The sequence below is a fragment of the Pygoscelis adeliae genome, unplaced genomic scaffold (genome assembly GCF_000699105.1).
Source record: "Pygoscelis adeliae isolate BGI_AS28 unplaced genomic scaffold, ASM69910v1 Scaffold222, whole genome shotgun sequence".
In the NCBI taxonomy this organism is placed as follows: Eukaryota; Metazoa; Chordata; class Aves; order Sphenisciformes; family Spheniscidae; genus Pygoscelis; species Pygoscelis adeliae.
Genome location: NW_008824309.1, coordinates 5,289,975 through 5,305,595, shown reverse-complemented (window position 1 = coordinate 5,305,595; position 15,621 = coordinate 5,289,975). Strand labels below are relative to the sequence as shown.

Here is a 15,621-nt window from a genome sequence, read left to right as displayed (position 1 = left end):
TTTCCTCTCGTCCTTTCACCAGTTACTTGGGAGAAGAGACCGACCCCCACCTCGCTACAGCCTCCTTTCAGGTAGTTGTAGAGAGCGATGAGGTCTCCCCTCAGCCTCCTTTTCTCTAGGCTAAACAACCCCAGTTCCCTCAGCCGCTCCCCATAAGACTTGTTCTCTAGTAATTACGTAATGAGCCTGACCTATTTTTGCAAACTTTCCAAATGTGTTTCATATGACTATTGGCAACGAACACATATGGAAAAGAAATTTTCTCTCTGAACACTTCCACATTTATTTTATCCTTGCTTGTTTCTGAGGACTCGTTCCTAAATTGTTAAGATCCTTCAATCACATGAGAATGTCTGTGAGCTGTCATGGTAATCTACCGAAGCTGTGAACGTTACACTGCGTCCACACTCTTCATTTTTCTTAACGGTTAAAAAAATATTTTTTGCAACCCTAACGATAATCCCTGAGATGCCATTCAAGGAGAAGACACATCTTAAAAGCATCAAGAGCAGTACCAGATAAAGCAAAACCAAAGATTTTCCACTGAGCTAGCCAACAGAAAACTGCCCAATACCATTATCTTCCCCATAAAATTTCAAAGATCTACTAAAACGCTTTGTACTTCCTGCAGGAAAAAATTACCAGAGCTTCTAAGTAGTGCAGCTGCTGGCCAACATTAACATTTGTCTGGTACCATAGGAAATAAAGAGACAGTTTTCTCAAGTTCTCCAGTACTATTTTTGCACAACTCCAGAAACCATAACCTCCCTATTTTAAAATGCCTACTCATCTCGCTCCCCTCGGCACGGCTGGCTAACATCCAGCCTAACGCCAAGTAGGACTCACCGCTGTCCGAACATCAGGGTCGACTTTGTTTCTGCTTCATTGAACACAGAAGGAGAACAGCATATCACGATGGTGGTTCTGCAGTTCCCACCCAAGGAATCCTGAAGTATTCGGGTCATTTTGCTGTCTCGGTATGGAACGTGGGTTTTCTAATCAAAATAATAAGTAAGAGACAAGAACAATTTTTTAAATAATGATATTGTAATGAGAGAGAACATGAGCCAACAATGACAGGTTTAATAGATTTGAAGCATACAATCCTGAAGAGTAATTGTTTTGATTGTGCTAAGATTGGATAACCACTCAAGTGAAATCACTCAGAATTAGTTTCTTATCTTTAGTAGAATAGCAAAAGTGTCACTGGTTTGTGGTTGGAAAGCTAGTATTTTCTTCTTTCTGAATTGAAACGTTAGCTTATTTTTTTATGTGCATGGCGAAGAAACGGGTAAATAGAAAGCCATTCTTCAACAACACAAAACAAGATTACTTACAGTTCCTTCTGCCAAGGCAGATATCACATTGCCTAAAGCAGACAAAGACTTATTGATATTTTTAGCTTCATCAAGAACAGCGCCCTCCGCTCCAGTTTTGCTGACCTACCAAAGAGAGCAGGCAACAGTCAGGCTCAGCTATCAGCAAGCGCCTGTACAAATACAGCTACAATGCAGACAGTGCAACAGTTAAAGATGCTCTTGGAAGGAAAACAAAGCAAGCTTATCCTCGGCATGAAGGAGGGGAATTTTATGTGCACTTTTTTGTTAGTGGAAGCCTGCAATACTTCTGCCTTTCTTCCACTGTAAGAGCAAGCTCACTCTTACTTTGTTAAGGGAAAAGCTGGTAAGTCCGTGCTCTCCTGAGGACACCTGGGGACCACTTCCAAGACCAGACTGTCCATACAGATAGGGAAGACCACAGGGGTACATTCTCAAGGCACACGCAGTGGCACAGCATATGTCACCAAACGAGTACCTTGGCTTTGTATTTTGCTTGCACGGACCAAGAATATCGGGGCAGAAAAGGCACAAGCTCACTCATGCAAGGCTCGCTGGCCCACAGGCTGGATCCCAAAGCGGCCCAGTCAAGAAGCTTGGTGGCCTGGGACCAGCACTCCTTTAGACAGTGACACAGTTTTATAGTCTTTTCTCTCTTTTTTTTTTGGGGGGGTGGGGAGGTGGGAGTGGGGGGGTGGGGGTGGAACAGAAATGTAGGATAAAGCTATATATTTTTCTCTACACTTGAAGCTACAGTATCTGTAATTTCCTCTAAAAATGAATGCCACATAAAAGGAAACATAGTTGTATCTTTTAAGATGACAATCTACCAAGGAAACCCTTATTTCAGGTTTTCTGTACAATGTCCAAATGAAGATAATGAACCACAGAAGTGTAGTTTTCAGAGGAGAGTAGAGCCTGACTAGGCACTCATTTTCTAAACACCACTAAGAGTTTTTAATTTAACATTTACTATTATATGCAATAAGAGAAATTAACATGATTAATTACTCTGATGGATGGCTTCTGCATTGTAATGATGGGTTATCAACTAGTGTGTCCCAATGAGCATTCTGAGAGCTGCTCAGCCTATCAAACAAAATCTTTCATTTTACTTCTTGTTTTCAGAAAGAAATGGAAATCTATGACCACAATGAGAGACATTGCTTCATCATGAGTAATTATTTAATTATTTCGACATGCAGAGTAGTTACCAAGGATCCAGCTTGAATAAAGGATCCATAGCGTTGCAAAATGACGGGGTTTTAAATTCATTTCTTTAATTTACAGTGAAGCAATTTTGAACACTACAGAAGACATTAGAATTAGAACCGAGAAACAACTTTTTTTCCACTGCAGTACTGTTCTAGACCATTACTCTTTTGATAAACAGATACAAGTTCTTTTCTGGTTCGTATTTTTCTATATTGGAAAGCAGAAATAGTCACTACAATGAAGACAGTCATTCAGGGAGCTTCAAGTAGATTTCAGCTGTATAACTGCATTAACTGATGTTATTTCATTGATCTAATATGTGAAATAATTACAGAAAACCTAGATTTAGGACGTGTCTGAATAGAAGCAAATTAAGACAGCAGTCTAATACGACAAATTACGTAAAAATTATATTACTTTATTCAAATACCCATAACTAAATGTGAAGCTACATAAAAATACACTGGTTCAATTCACTTCATTATAAATGAAGATACACTGCAGAGTTTTGGGTTTTGCATTTCATACCAATAAACGGTTCTGATCTGTTCCTTTCCCCACCCCACATTAAAAAAAAAAAGAAAACGATTGCCATAATAATGCTAACATGAGATAAGGCTTCTGTAAAACTTCGGTAACTATACCTAGCTTAGTTTGCACTGACACACGTTCACACGATCAGTTTAGTAATCCCACTAGGATAATTCAGCCATTTAGGAAAAAGGAAAGATTACCTTCTCGCTTCCAGCCAAGTCTACCAGGTAAAGCTTTCCACTCAGTTTCTTCTCAGTTTCCACATTCTCTTGCTTAATATTAATGAGGAAGATACTGTGGCTCCTAGAGCTGTGTTCATTCATATCTGCAAATCACATTTGAAAAGTTTTGTTTAAAATGACTTTAAAACCTGACAAGAAATTATATTTCGTTAGAGCTAGCCTATGGCTAGCAAATTCAAAAGGATGAGTCCATTCACTGGAGAGCCCAGACTACGGTACTGACAGCAGGGTCTACGCCAAGAGCTGCAAATAAAGCTCATAGATTCCAGAATGAGCTCCTCCTTTCTCCCAACATGACCAAATTAACCAGATTCATGATAAATGACAGCCTGGGGAAAAAAAAAGCTTCTTCTCCTTTCTTTCTTCCTTTTTTGAAAGTTTTTTTCTCCCCTGAAGCAATAAAATTTGACCTTAAATAGTAAAAAATAACAAAAAAAAAAAAATCACAGCATAAGAATAATAAAATAACATTACACAAATACAGTAAGAAATAAAGGTTCTGTCCTTTCATGCTTCTTCATGAGTATAGACAGCTCACACAAAAAACTGCTGTGATATAACAGACAGTATTTAGACATAGAACTACAATGAGGATCTATGTTCAGCATCCTGGACAGAGGAATAATTTTGAGCTGAGCAAGAGAATTTAAAAAGAAGTAATAATAATGGCAATAAAAAGAAGCTGGGCAGGTCTCCATGCAATTGTGTGAGGAGATCTCCCAACAATTTAGCAAAAGCTTTCATCAAAACACACTATTTAAAATTTCAGAGTGATTTTTATTGCTTATGTAATTAAAATCCTCCTTCACCCGGACAGCAGGTAAAACACAGGCAGTTACACTTCCAGCTTCCACTTATTCTAAGTTTGATTGTAACCATGTCATGCTTGAAGCTTCATAAAGTCACAAAAAGAAAACATTAAGAATCAGTAAACCACTTTCTCATCTGTTTTCTCTATTTTCTCTGTTACTTTAAAATCCACTACCACCTCTCCCCATTCACATTCACAGCAGTGTTCATATTTATCTGAACTCCCTTTTTCTCCTCCATCTCCAAACTCATTTTTTTCAATAACACTTCCAAATCCGCTCCTTGCCATTTCAGTGTACGTAAAATTCATTCTCTGTCAACTTTTGTCAGAACTTTTCTGTGTGCACCAAATGCAACAAGCAGTATCACAGCAAAAGGTGTACTTGGGTATTTTTTGTTAAAGAGAATAGCAGAAACAACGGGAGGAAACGTTACTCAGAAAGAGAATACATTTCTATTAGTATGATGAGAAAGGCATGGGAAAGCTAAAGCAATACAGTATTTACCAAAGCAAGAAGGTAGAGAGACATGGAAGGGAAAGAAGTTACTCAAGTGCATCGTCAAAAAAATAAAATAAAATAAAATTACAACAACAAAAAAAACCCCAAACAAACAAACCCAAACCAAACAACACCCCACCATGAAAACTTGAGTTACAAGCTGAGGTTCTGCCAAGCTCACTGCTTGGATCAAAGACATCTTACAGTCTAAATTGGGAAACAGGGCAAAGATACCTGCCCTTTTTATCACTGTAATGCTAGCAGGCTGCATTCAACATAACATCAACACATTTGGCACAGGCTGAAGTGATTATCACGTTTTTTAATTCAGGAAGGTGTGTTTGCTTTGCCATCATTGAAACTCAGTCCAAGTCGCTGCTTCACTGGGGTAACTTGCAAGAGAGAAACAGGCAGAATCTGGTAACTGCTCTGCAGTCTTTGCCTCTATTTCACCAGTGAATTGCTCCGCGTTCTTGACTTGTAGCACAAAGAAGAATATATGTACATAATTTCAGTTATACATAATTTCAAAATATCTATACTATGTGTAACAATACGTAGTCTTTTTATCTAACGATACTATATAATTGCCATTCAGGAGTTCTCAAAGCCGAAAGCCAATAAGTGTTTCTGTATGCAGTGAAGCGGTAAAAAAAGCCCGGCTCTATTAATTCTAGAGCGTTATAATATGTGCATCATTGCACTGTTCACGTAAGTAACTGAAAGCACTTTGTGAACATGAAGAATCAATACACCACTAGGAAGCTACAACCACCCACACGGCGTAGCCAGGAAAGCTTCCACAGAATACTTACTTGTAACGGCTACATGACGGTTAGCTTTCCCTTCATCAATGACATCCAAAACTTCTTCAGGACTAGATACAAATCTTTCTGTACAACCCTAGAAATGCGCAAGTTGAAAACAGAAGAGTTTAGGAAGTGTCCTAGTACTCCAAATGCCATCAGGAAGAACATTTAGCACTGACGAACAAAAGAATTAGAAGAGCCATCAACATCCAACGTGATCATTAGGGAGGCAATGGGCCAAAACACGCCGTTGTGTGACTTTCAGGAGTCGTCCACAGGATAACTTGAGAGATAATTTTCTTTCACGAGATTTAAGACTCGGTCAAATCCAAACATACAGCAGAAGAGAGCTTCTAGACTTAGAACACATGGCATGATACAGCATATATTCCTATTACTAATTTGCGTTAGATTACATACCCAAATTAGTTTTTCTCTCTCAAACTACAAGACAAGATGCATAGTCCTTGTTCTTTGCCGTAATGCAGTATTACCGAAGGCATTATTTTATCCAATTTTTTTTTTGCCCTCCCCAGGATAAGAATAAACAGACCAATATTATATGTACATTATTAAGGTTCACATATGTTCATAACAAGTATATTACATTTAAGGGAGGGCCCAGGAAGTCATAAAACAAATTCTTAACCCAGCAAACCTGTTCTAAAATATCACAAGATTACAGCATCTATACAACAAAACGTTAAAGAACAAAATTCTTCAAGATGTTCTCTTTCATATCTGACATGAAATGGGAATATGAATACTTATAATTTAACACCATACTAACAAAATGTGAATGTTTAGAGACAGGAAAATAAAGCAAACATGATCCAAGCCCATTAATATTTCAGAAAACTGTTTAAATTCAGGGACCAATACTACTTGACCATTCAAGACTCTGTACGTGAGTTGAATCATGTCAAGCAAACGCACTGGGATACAAATGGAAATATGTAAATAAATGCATATGTGAGAAAGAATGAAAAAATGAGCATCAAATTTTCTTTGTACCTTAACATATGGGACTCTGTTTTTATCTTCATGTACAGCGAGGTTTGTCTTTGATACTAGAAAAAGAGATGGAGATCATTAGGAATATTTCACAGGTATCAATGTGTCAACTATAGGCATGACAGACAAATACCGTGAATGTATTAAATTTGCAAATGAGGACTGCAGTCACTTCCCACTCCTTATTAACTACCAATATTTCCGTTACGTAAAACTTGTTTCTTGTTCTGTCAATCTTGTACCTGTTTCTTTAAAGTTAACTTTACCGCACGAGAGCTTTTGTTTATTGCTTGGATTAATAAAATAAACACAGACCAAGCTGGATTTTGCCAAAGCAGCAAAAATTTCAAAAGAAACAGAACACCACAGTGGAATTCAAAAAAGCTGGGATACCCGTTCCTGGCGTTACCATTAGCATACATTTCTCTGTCTTCAGACTGATTCAACACACACAACTCACACGTTCATCAACATACAGCATGCCTATACGGACACACAAATTGTAAGAGAGACGGATAACTCCCAACAAACTCTACCTAACAGAAGCAAAGCAAGGAATACGTTGAACCAAATGCATTCTAAATTTAACAAAAAAGAGTTTTACTTTAAGAATACACATTGCCAACGAGGCTCAGACATGCCTTGAAGCCTGTAAAATTCTCTGTACTCATTGATTTATAATCAAGCTATGCACCTACCTCTGCAGTGCTACATGAGAGTCAGAGATCAGACGACTTAAACTGCAAAATTCTCTTTCACAAACCCAGTCATACAGCGTAAATTTAAATCACTCTCAAAGAAAGTAACTGTTTCCCCTTAAGCATTGATTCAAAGCACCGTACCAAGCCCAACAACCCTCAGTCACGTAAGAAATGCAGAACTTACCATCGAGTAGGTCCCGTATTTTGTCCAAATATATCTCAAAGTAGGAAACCTAATTAAGTAATCATAAACATTACAGACTTAAACATTGGCGATTTAAAAATCTCTGTACCTATATTCCATATCTGTCAAAATAAAAAGCACCAAACTAAAAATAAAATCTACCTCCCACGTTCTTTGAATCACATCTTTCATGTGAAAGTATTTGTATTTTGAATGATTTACACGTCATTGATCTTCCTCCATTTACCGGTGATTCATCAGGAAAGTGTGCAAAAAACCTTCAGACAAATCTTATCTTTATCTTTATCATCAACACAAAAATATTGAACAGAATCGAATCAATTCAGTTAGTATCATATCGGTACAGCTGCATCACAAGGAGGGTAAATTTTGACAACTCTAAGAAGCATATTGATATTCACCAGCACAAAAGCACACAGCACGTTCAGTGGTTTAACATACAAGTTACATAAGCTTAAGCAATATAAATGAAATTCAACTTTTAAATGAAGCATATGTAAAAGTTCTGTCCTGAAACAAGTCCCAAAGAGGAAACCGAAAATGGCAGCTTTTCTGTTAAGATATTCATAAACGTGAACTATGATAGGAAACCGCTGAAACAATTCAGTGCTGGCGGAACATGATTTATAAAGTGATAATCTTCTGCCGGGACAGGGATTTACCATGTCCTGTACAAGGGGGTCCCCGTCAGTTGGTATCCAAGTGCTGTCACGTAGAATAGCAATAGCCACAGGACAGCTTTACAGATGATGAAAAGAAAGCAGTGTCACTCCTATGGAAGCCATTTCTATGAAAATTCAGAGGCGTCTCTTCTTAAGAGGCTCGATATTTTACAATTAAAATATTATTAAAATATTAAAGTATATGTATGAAAATATTTAGATGGTTTATTTGTACTTTGTGTGTCTGCTTCTTCTGTCTGTACTTCATGAGCACACCCACAAAGAGGCCCTGCTAAGAAGGCTCTCAATACAAAATGACCCAGTCCTTCCAGCAGATCAGTAACTGGTTCAGAGGTTCTCTGCTAGATTATCAGGGGAAAAAAAATACATATATATACTCCCAGAAGTGCTTCAAGGGCTTTAATACAAGCAGCACTAAGAAGTCACTCATCTCCAACTTTTAGGCACAAGAGGGACAGAGAAGGAGAGCTCCATTCTTGGAGAGCATCACCTGGTCACAGCAGGAGAAGGGACGGTGTTTTCACACTCAGCCTGTGCCCAGCTACTTAACTTCACTGAAGCTGCCTAGGTATATTTTGTGTGTTTTGGGGGAGGGATCACACGGAGGAGTACCCATTTTTCCTGCAATCCATAGGGTAATTTTACCGATGTCCAGTTAGAAGAAAGCTGTACCCTGACCCCAACTCTGCCAGGTGAACTGATGCCCCCATGGCTGAGAGCTCCCCAGGAGACCGGATGAACAGTAGGAATTAAAGGTCACTCAAATAATTTGAGATTGTATGTTTGGGATCACAATAAGGACAGGGAAAACATATCAGCTGTTCAAATCAAGACTTAGTCCACCATCTTAAGGAACCCATATGTAAGATTGTGAGATTAAAAATTACTTCTAAACATCCTTCCGTAAATTGCCCAAAGCCGCCTTTCCTCCATTTCAAACCCACATATTATGGAGGACTGTTTATGTCATTGAGATAGGAACAACATGTCAGTATTCTCTCAAACGTCACGCAGATCCACAGTATTTATGGTCATAACTAGTGGGGCTGGGGTACAGTCTTTGGAGAAGCTGCAGTGAAATAAGTGTTTTCTTACCACGTCGGCTAGTCTATCAGCTGTGGTGAGAGACAAGGCAACCAACGGACTAGCAAACCTGAGCTGAAAACACACTCAAAAAAAATTTCCATCAAAGGCTAGGAACTGTATTGGATTATTTCTAGTAAACATCCTCAGTAACCAATGGTTTTTTGAGTTATAAAAGGGAGAACGGAAAAATTCTGCAGCACAGTGTTACAGCACGAATGCAGGTTTCCCATCCAGCTCAACCTTCTTCCACCCGACCCATTACGTAACATGTCATTCCACATCTACCTTTATATGAAACTCCAGGTTTTCATCCATGGAATAGATGTGATCAAAGATGTCATGTGCAATTCTCGGAATGATTCCCATGAGCTGAGGGTCGTGCAGCTTCCCCTGCGGACACAAAACCAAACCGTAACTTGGAAAGCCTTGCTCAGGCACAAGAGAGGAGAAAGGCTTGTCCAAACACACCTTCCTCCAGTGGGCCCCTATGACGGCGGCTGCTGCTCTGGGGGGGGGATTTGCTTGATGTAAGTGCACAGAAAAGGTGGCAGAACGACTCGACATGTTAACACTTTTCACCCGACGGAGCATCTATTTGGTGTGTCAGCTCCTGCCATTTGCCAAGCGTGCTGTCCTGCCGCTATTTACACTGTCACTCTCCGGCCAAAGATAGACAAATAAACACAAAGAAATGTACAAATTACAGCCTGGTTCTCCCAGTCAAATCCGGTATTTGGAAACATGTCAGAAACATGAAGTATTAGAGCATTTTGTTTCTCTTTCACCACTACGCTAGAAAGCTAAAGGGAAATCTGGGTTGCGGGGATTTGGGACTTAAGAGCAATATATTCCGATTTGAGCTTGCTGGGCCTATTGCCAGCGAACTGTGCCTTACAAACACTACTGTTCTCCACGTTAATTTGCACAACTACCCTCCTCTAGTCTTTCAAGAACTGAGTATTAACTAAACCCAACAATTTCCCTGGCTGCATGGCTCCTTTTAGTTGCATTGCTCTTTTTGAAAAAGCCAGACACGTGCAGGAAAGCTAACACCACTTGAAAACTGAACAGAAATATAAACTCAAAATAAAAACCTTTTCTGACTACAGCGTACACTGTATTATAATTTCCGAATGTTTTATGAAACTGCTTAAATATGTAATAAGTCAGTAGTCATAAGACTCCATCAGAACATAGCATCTAGAAACTCTAATACACCTTTTGAATGTATCTTTGTCCAAGTATCACTGTCCATGTCAGCACAACAAAGCATCTTACTCCAAGCAGTGGTAGGGAAATTTTTATTTTGTTTAATATAGTGGGTAACCATACAACTCCAAGTCACGGCAAGTCAGATTAGATCTGTAATTGCTAACAATTATTAAATACCAACATTTTTTTAGCAAAATAGGAAGAAAATCATACACACGTACATGTGTTTCTCAATATTATGCATGTTTGTGAATGACTAGTGGGTCACATTGACCTGTTTTCCAAGTTTCCCAGCCTTTATTAGTATACTCAGATATAGTCTTTCTAGACATCGCTTCCTTTACGCTAAAGCTGGTGAAATGACAGTCAACTTCTAAGCATCAACCTAGGATGAAGGGAATTTAACATGAAGAACTGACACAATCTCTCCCTCTCTATCTCAAAGCTGGTATTTAAAGCAGTTACTAGGTTTCTGCCCTTGAATTACACATCCTGGGGAAAAAAAGCCGGGGAGAATATAGATAAGTCAGTTACATTGCTGACTGCCTTCTCTATAAAGCAGCACTCAGCTGTATCTAAAGCATGAATATTTTATTTATATTATAAAAATAATATTACTTTTTGCAGTGGAAGCGGTTAAATGCTATACCATATCTAACACCCTATTAAGCTTCTCAAAAACTAAAAAGTCCTTGTCATATGATACACCATTTTATTTCAGACTATGAGAATGAAAAAGAGGGCGATTAAAAAACTAAATCTCTGATGGAGGGGAAAACTTGTATGCACAAACACATCCTTCAAGCAAACCCCAACACTTTGTCTTAGCTTGCCAGCACAGCACTCAATCCATCACACAGCGCCGTTACTGAGCAGACACCGCAATACAATTGTCCACCCCTTCTCCCTGAAGAAGTCCCTGAAAAGCCCACTGAAACCAGCTGACTACCTTGTATTACTGCACGGAGGGAGTTTTCCCAAAGAGGGGAAAGGAGTTTTTCCTCAACTAGAATAAACAGAGATTTGCTGGTATTTCTTCAGCGCACATGAATGCAACCAAAGGTATGTCTACGCTATATAGCGCTGCAAGACGCACGATTCCTAAGGCAGCAGAGGCAAAGGCAGCTACAGAGTGAGAAATGCTAGAGCTATGCAGTGCCCCCTCTTCTACAGTAGCTCTGATCGAGCTGGGTTGTTAGCTCAGCCAAAGACGTTTGAATTCAAAGTTTTGTTGCAGAGACTTCTGTCTGCACAGAGGTGCAACCGCTTTGGGATCCCTGCACTAGGTAAACCTTTCCTCCAATAACTGCTTGGGCTCTGGGTTAAATGACAACTTATAAAAGTATTCAATTAAACATTCTCCTAGCCTCAACATGCCCTGTAATAATTATGCTTCCCTTTACATAGCTTTCTCTAGCTCAGAAGAGAAAGCAATCTGTAAAACGTGATTAAGTGTGCATGTAACTGAATCTACAACTTCTTGGGCTTTCTCACTAAGTCAGTAAGAAACTTCAGTGAAGCAAGATCACATTCACTGCTTTGCAAAGAAAGAGTTAAGATCTTTAAAACGCTGTAACACCAGCACTCTGTGATGTATTGAAAAAAAAAACCACAAACCACTTTCACTTTATCAATGGATTTTTATTAAAACAAGAGATGATTGAAGCAAGTCCCACTATAATTTATGGAGACCCTAAACTGGAAGGGAAGAGAAAGGTAAAGGTAGGCTATTCACTGGAAAGCTGGAATACAATTAAAAAAACAACAACAAAAAACCCCATCCAAAAACCGAAAAACAACCCCTCACATGGATTTAGCTGTAACCTCAGAAAGAGTTTGGAGAAACGTGCCGCTGCTGCCATGCTGACATTGCAGTTAGTAAACTCCCCCAAATCACCAGGACAGAGTTCTCTGCTCGTTAAAGCCTCTCATTTTAATAAGAGCATTAATTTCCACATTTAAACACAGCAGGCAGGCAGGCGCTAGTGAAGTGTAACATTTGAGACAGTGCTGTTTTATTTCAGGATGTTGACATAATAACTACAATCTATAGGGACCCACTATTGAAAACGCTATTATAAGGTCAAAGCCCACCAACATACTCTTATGGGCAAAAATATGTAATTTTTAAGAAGGTTTTGGTTATATCCGGCTATACAGGTTGGCAAATGTTTCATCCAGCACAGCAGAAAGACCTAAGTATGTCAGAAAGCATATCCCGGCTATATTATACTACCGTGTCCTGTTTAAGTGTTAGCTTAACGCTAACACTATGAAGCATTTCACATTTCACAGAAAATCCTCCATAACAGCTTTACCAAGAGGATTTACTATTTCTTCAACTTCAGACTATTTTTTTCTTCCACAACATACTTTAGCAACTTTACAAGAGGATGTTAGGTTAAAAGGGGGATTAAAGCTGAATATAGATTTGATTCCACTCTAAAATGATAGCTTTTTCTTTATTAAAGAAGTAAAACAGCCGTTTTTCTACAGTCATTTTCTTTATCGCAGCTTGTAATTCTGAATATAAATTGGCTTTAAGAGATCTTTTCCTATGCCATGTGGAAGCACCAGCTCAAGCCCCGCAGACATTTTGATTTAATTACATTCAGAGCTGGTGGATTACTCAGCCATTGTGCCATCTGTGAGGGCTGAGCGAGTGATTTCCCCCATCCTCGCAAGGACAGACTTAATTAGATGTGAGGCATCGGTTATTGCATCCTCCAGGAAAGGAGCAACTGTGGCAATCGAACAGCAATCTCACCGGGGCCTGTTGGCTCGAGGGAGTATTGCTTGCTTTCTCCTCTAACCTTCTGGTTAGTTAGGTCACCTGTGTTTATCGTGTAGCAAAACCATCTGATGCTGTTAAACAAATGAAAGCTCATTTTTTCCTTTCATTTAGCAAAACTTTGCTGTCGAGCTCCTGTTTGAAGTTCACAGTTGAATTGAAGTGCTCCAAGACACACACACACCCAGCTTGTACAGCGTTGTGATGGAACAATCCTATGCGAGGATTAAACACTCGAGTGATCCTCCTTTTTTAGCAAGAGACTAAAATATCTAAATGTCTTCTAACCGAACAGTTAAAAAAAACAAAAACACAGGAAGAAAACTACACTGTCACACTTCATGTAGCAGAAATAAGAACAGACTCAGGACTTCAGCCACTGGAATTTGGTACAGTTTGGTATTCTTCTCCTCCAAAGCAACAATTCTCAGATTCATCCATCTGTGCTGCAGCGCGCGAGAGGGGTATTCCCAGAAGGGGGGTGCCCATGAGAAAACCAATAACCAAGGCACGAATTTTCATAATCCTGTATGCAAGGGCACTCTGCAGACCCTTATTACTGTTTTCATTTGTGGATTAACAAATCTCATTCAAATCCCTTAAAATAAACTGTTATGACAAATACAGAGAAACTAGGTATTTTCCACTCACTATTTGTTAGTTTAGCTAGATATCTGTAGACATCTCTCGAAGAAAACTCCACATCGCAAGAAATACTACAGCTTAAAAGGCAGTAGAAGCTAAACATACCCAGATCTCTTTTTATATGTCACTCACAGCTGAGTGCTCCAGATAGCTGGCTTGTTAAGGTAATTGGTACACATAAATCTACTGGTGCTACCAAACTGATTTAATTTTGCCACTGTACCTCCATAGTATGTGTTTTTCCTGATGATGTCTGTCCATAAGCAAAGATTGTGCCATTGTAGCCTTCAAGAACATCTGCAAGAAGAAGAAGAAAAACTATTAAAACTCATATTGACATCTTAAAGCTGGATTATCAGCATTTCATAAGTCTTCTACAATGCTGAAACTCAATTAGAAAATAGTTTGTGCAATAAAGAATGGGAAAAATATGACATAACTAGCTACCTTTACGCCAAAAGAAATCATAATAAAATCTAAATTAGAAAATTGCAGAATTTTTGACATCTCACTTTGCTGGGGAAAAAAAAAATATCTCTGGACACTAGATATTATCAAATATACCTGTGTAACATGGGAAAGAGAAAACTTAATTGCCTGCATTTTAAACCATCATGCACCATAGAGAAAATTAAACAAACTCATACTGTATATTTCTATTACTATAACACCTTCAACAGCTCATGGCCTCATTAATTTCCAAGCTTGTCTGCAAAGCAGGAGAGCAAAGCAAGAAGAAAGTCAGACGCACAGGAATTTGCTTTATTGAAAATATACTTCTCTCAAGGCAGACAGAATAATTTTATATTGCATTAAGATATAAAAATATCAATTTTCAACTTTGCAGTGGTTAATGTCTATAGTAGCTTTCAGAAATCTGGGAGGGTTGTAAACCAGCTGGTTCTTACACACAGTCCCACGTCCATTCATTGCCGCTGAAAGGATTACTGGGTTGGACTTGCTCCAGGCGAGTGAATTTAAAGTCTTAAGTAGGGACACCTATTTATGCAGCTTTCATGTAAAAAAGAGTAATACTTATTAGAGATGCTAATACAGAATGAAGGAAACCTTCAGTCTAAAAACCAGTGGTGATAACCCCGTGCTGCTCCCATCAGCCTCCTCCGAAAGACCCCCCCGAGCCCCCGAGGGCAGCAAGAAGGATGCTGGCCAGCGTGCTCTGCTTAGGGACACCCACCTTCCCCTCGCCACCGTGCCCGACGATGCCTCTTGCCGGGGGCCAGCAGCATCGTACTCAGTACTGGAGCTCTGCCACGGGCCTCCAGAGCAGAAACACCAGACAGATATAGAGCAGCAAAGCCAGGGGGGAGTCAACGGCGATAAATAAAAGCAAAAGGAAAGCTCAACTCTTGCAGCCTGCAAAGGGGACTGAGAGCAGCTACCAAAGCCCAGCTGCCATCTGGCAGGGCATGAAGTTTCCTGTCCACGGCCACTTCCAAACACATCTCCTGCTTTTAGAGTTGGTTTTCTCTGCTTCTGAAATATTGGTTACATTTCCCACCCTCTATATCTATACAAATAGAGGCTACCAGGAGAAAAAAAATAAATATATAGAATCATAGAGTAGTTTGGGCTGGAAGGGACCTCTAACGGTCATCTAGTCCAACCCCCCTGCCCTGGGCAGGGACATCTTCAACTACATCAGGTCGCTCAGAGCCCCGTCCAGCCTGACCTGGAATGGTTCCAGGGATGGGGCACCCACCACCTCTCTGGGCAACCTGGGCCAGTGGTTCACCACCCTCAACGTAAACAATTTCTTCCTTATATCTGGTCTAAATCTACCCCCCTTTAGTTTCAAGCCATTCCCCCTTGGCCTGTC

At 39.5% G+C, this 15,621-nt stretch overlaps 1 protein-coding gene across 1 annotated transcript in view; it reads right to left on the bottom strand.

The window, feature by feature from the left end:
* Window positions 1-15,621, bottom strand: part of KIF5C (kinesin family member 5C) — a 63,847-nt gene that overhangs the window by 37,281 nt on the left and 10,945 nt on the right. The window contains exons 3-10 of the mRNA XM_009319024.1: window positions 14,008-14,081; window positions 9,422-9,526; window positions 7,347-7,395; window positions 6,462-6,517; window positions 5,454-5,541; window positions 3,287-3,411; window positions 1,338-1,442; window positions 847-995 (exon numbers count right to left, since the gene is read on the bottom strand). Of these exons, the coding sequence (XP_009317299.1) occupies window positions 847-995; window positions 1,338-1,442; window positions 3,287-3,411; window positions 5,454-5,541; window positions 6,462-6,517; window positions 7,347-7,395; window positions 9,422-9,526; window positions 14,008-14,081 (751 nt within the window). The remainder of the gene's footprint in view (window positions 1-846; window positions 996-1,337; window positions 1,443-3,286; window positions 3,412-5,453; window positions 5,542-6,461; window positions 6,518-7,346; window positions 7,396-9,421; window positions 9,527-14,007; window positions 14,082-15,621) is intronic.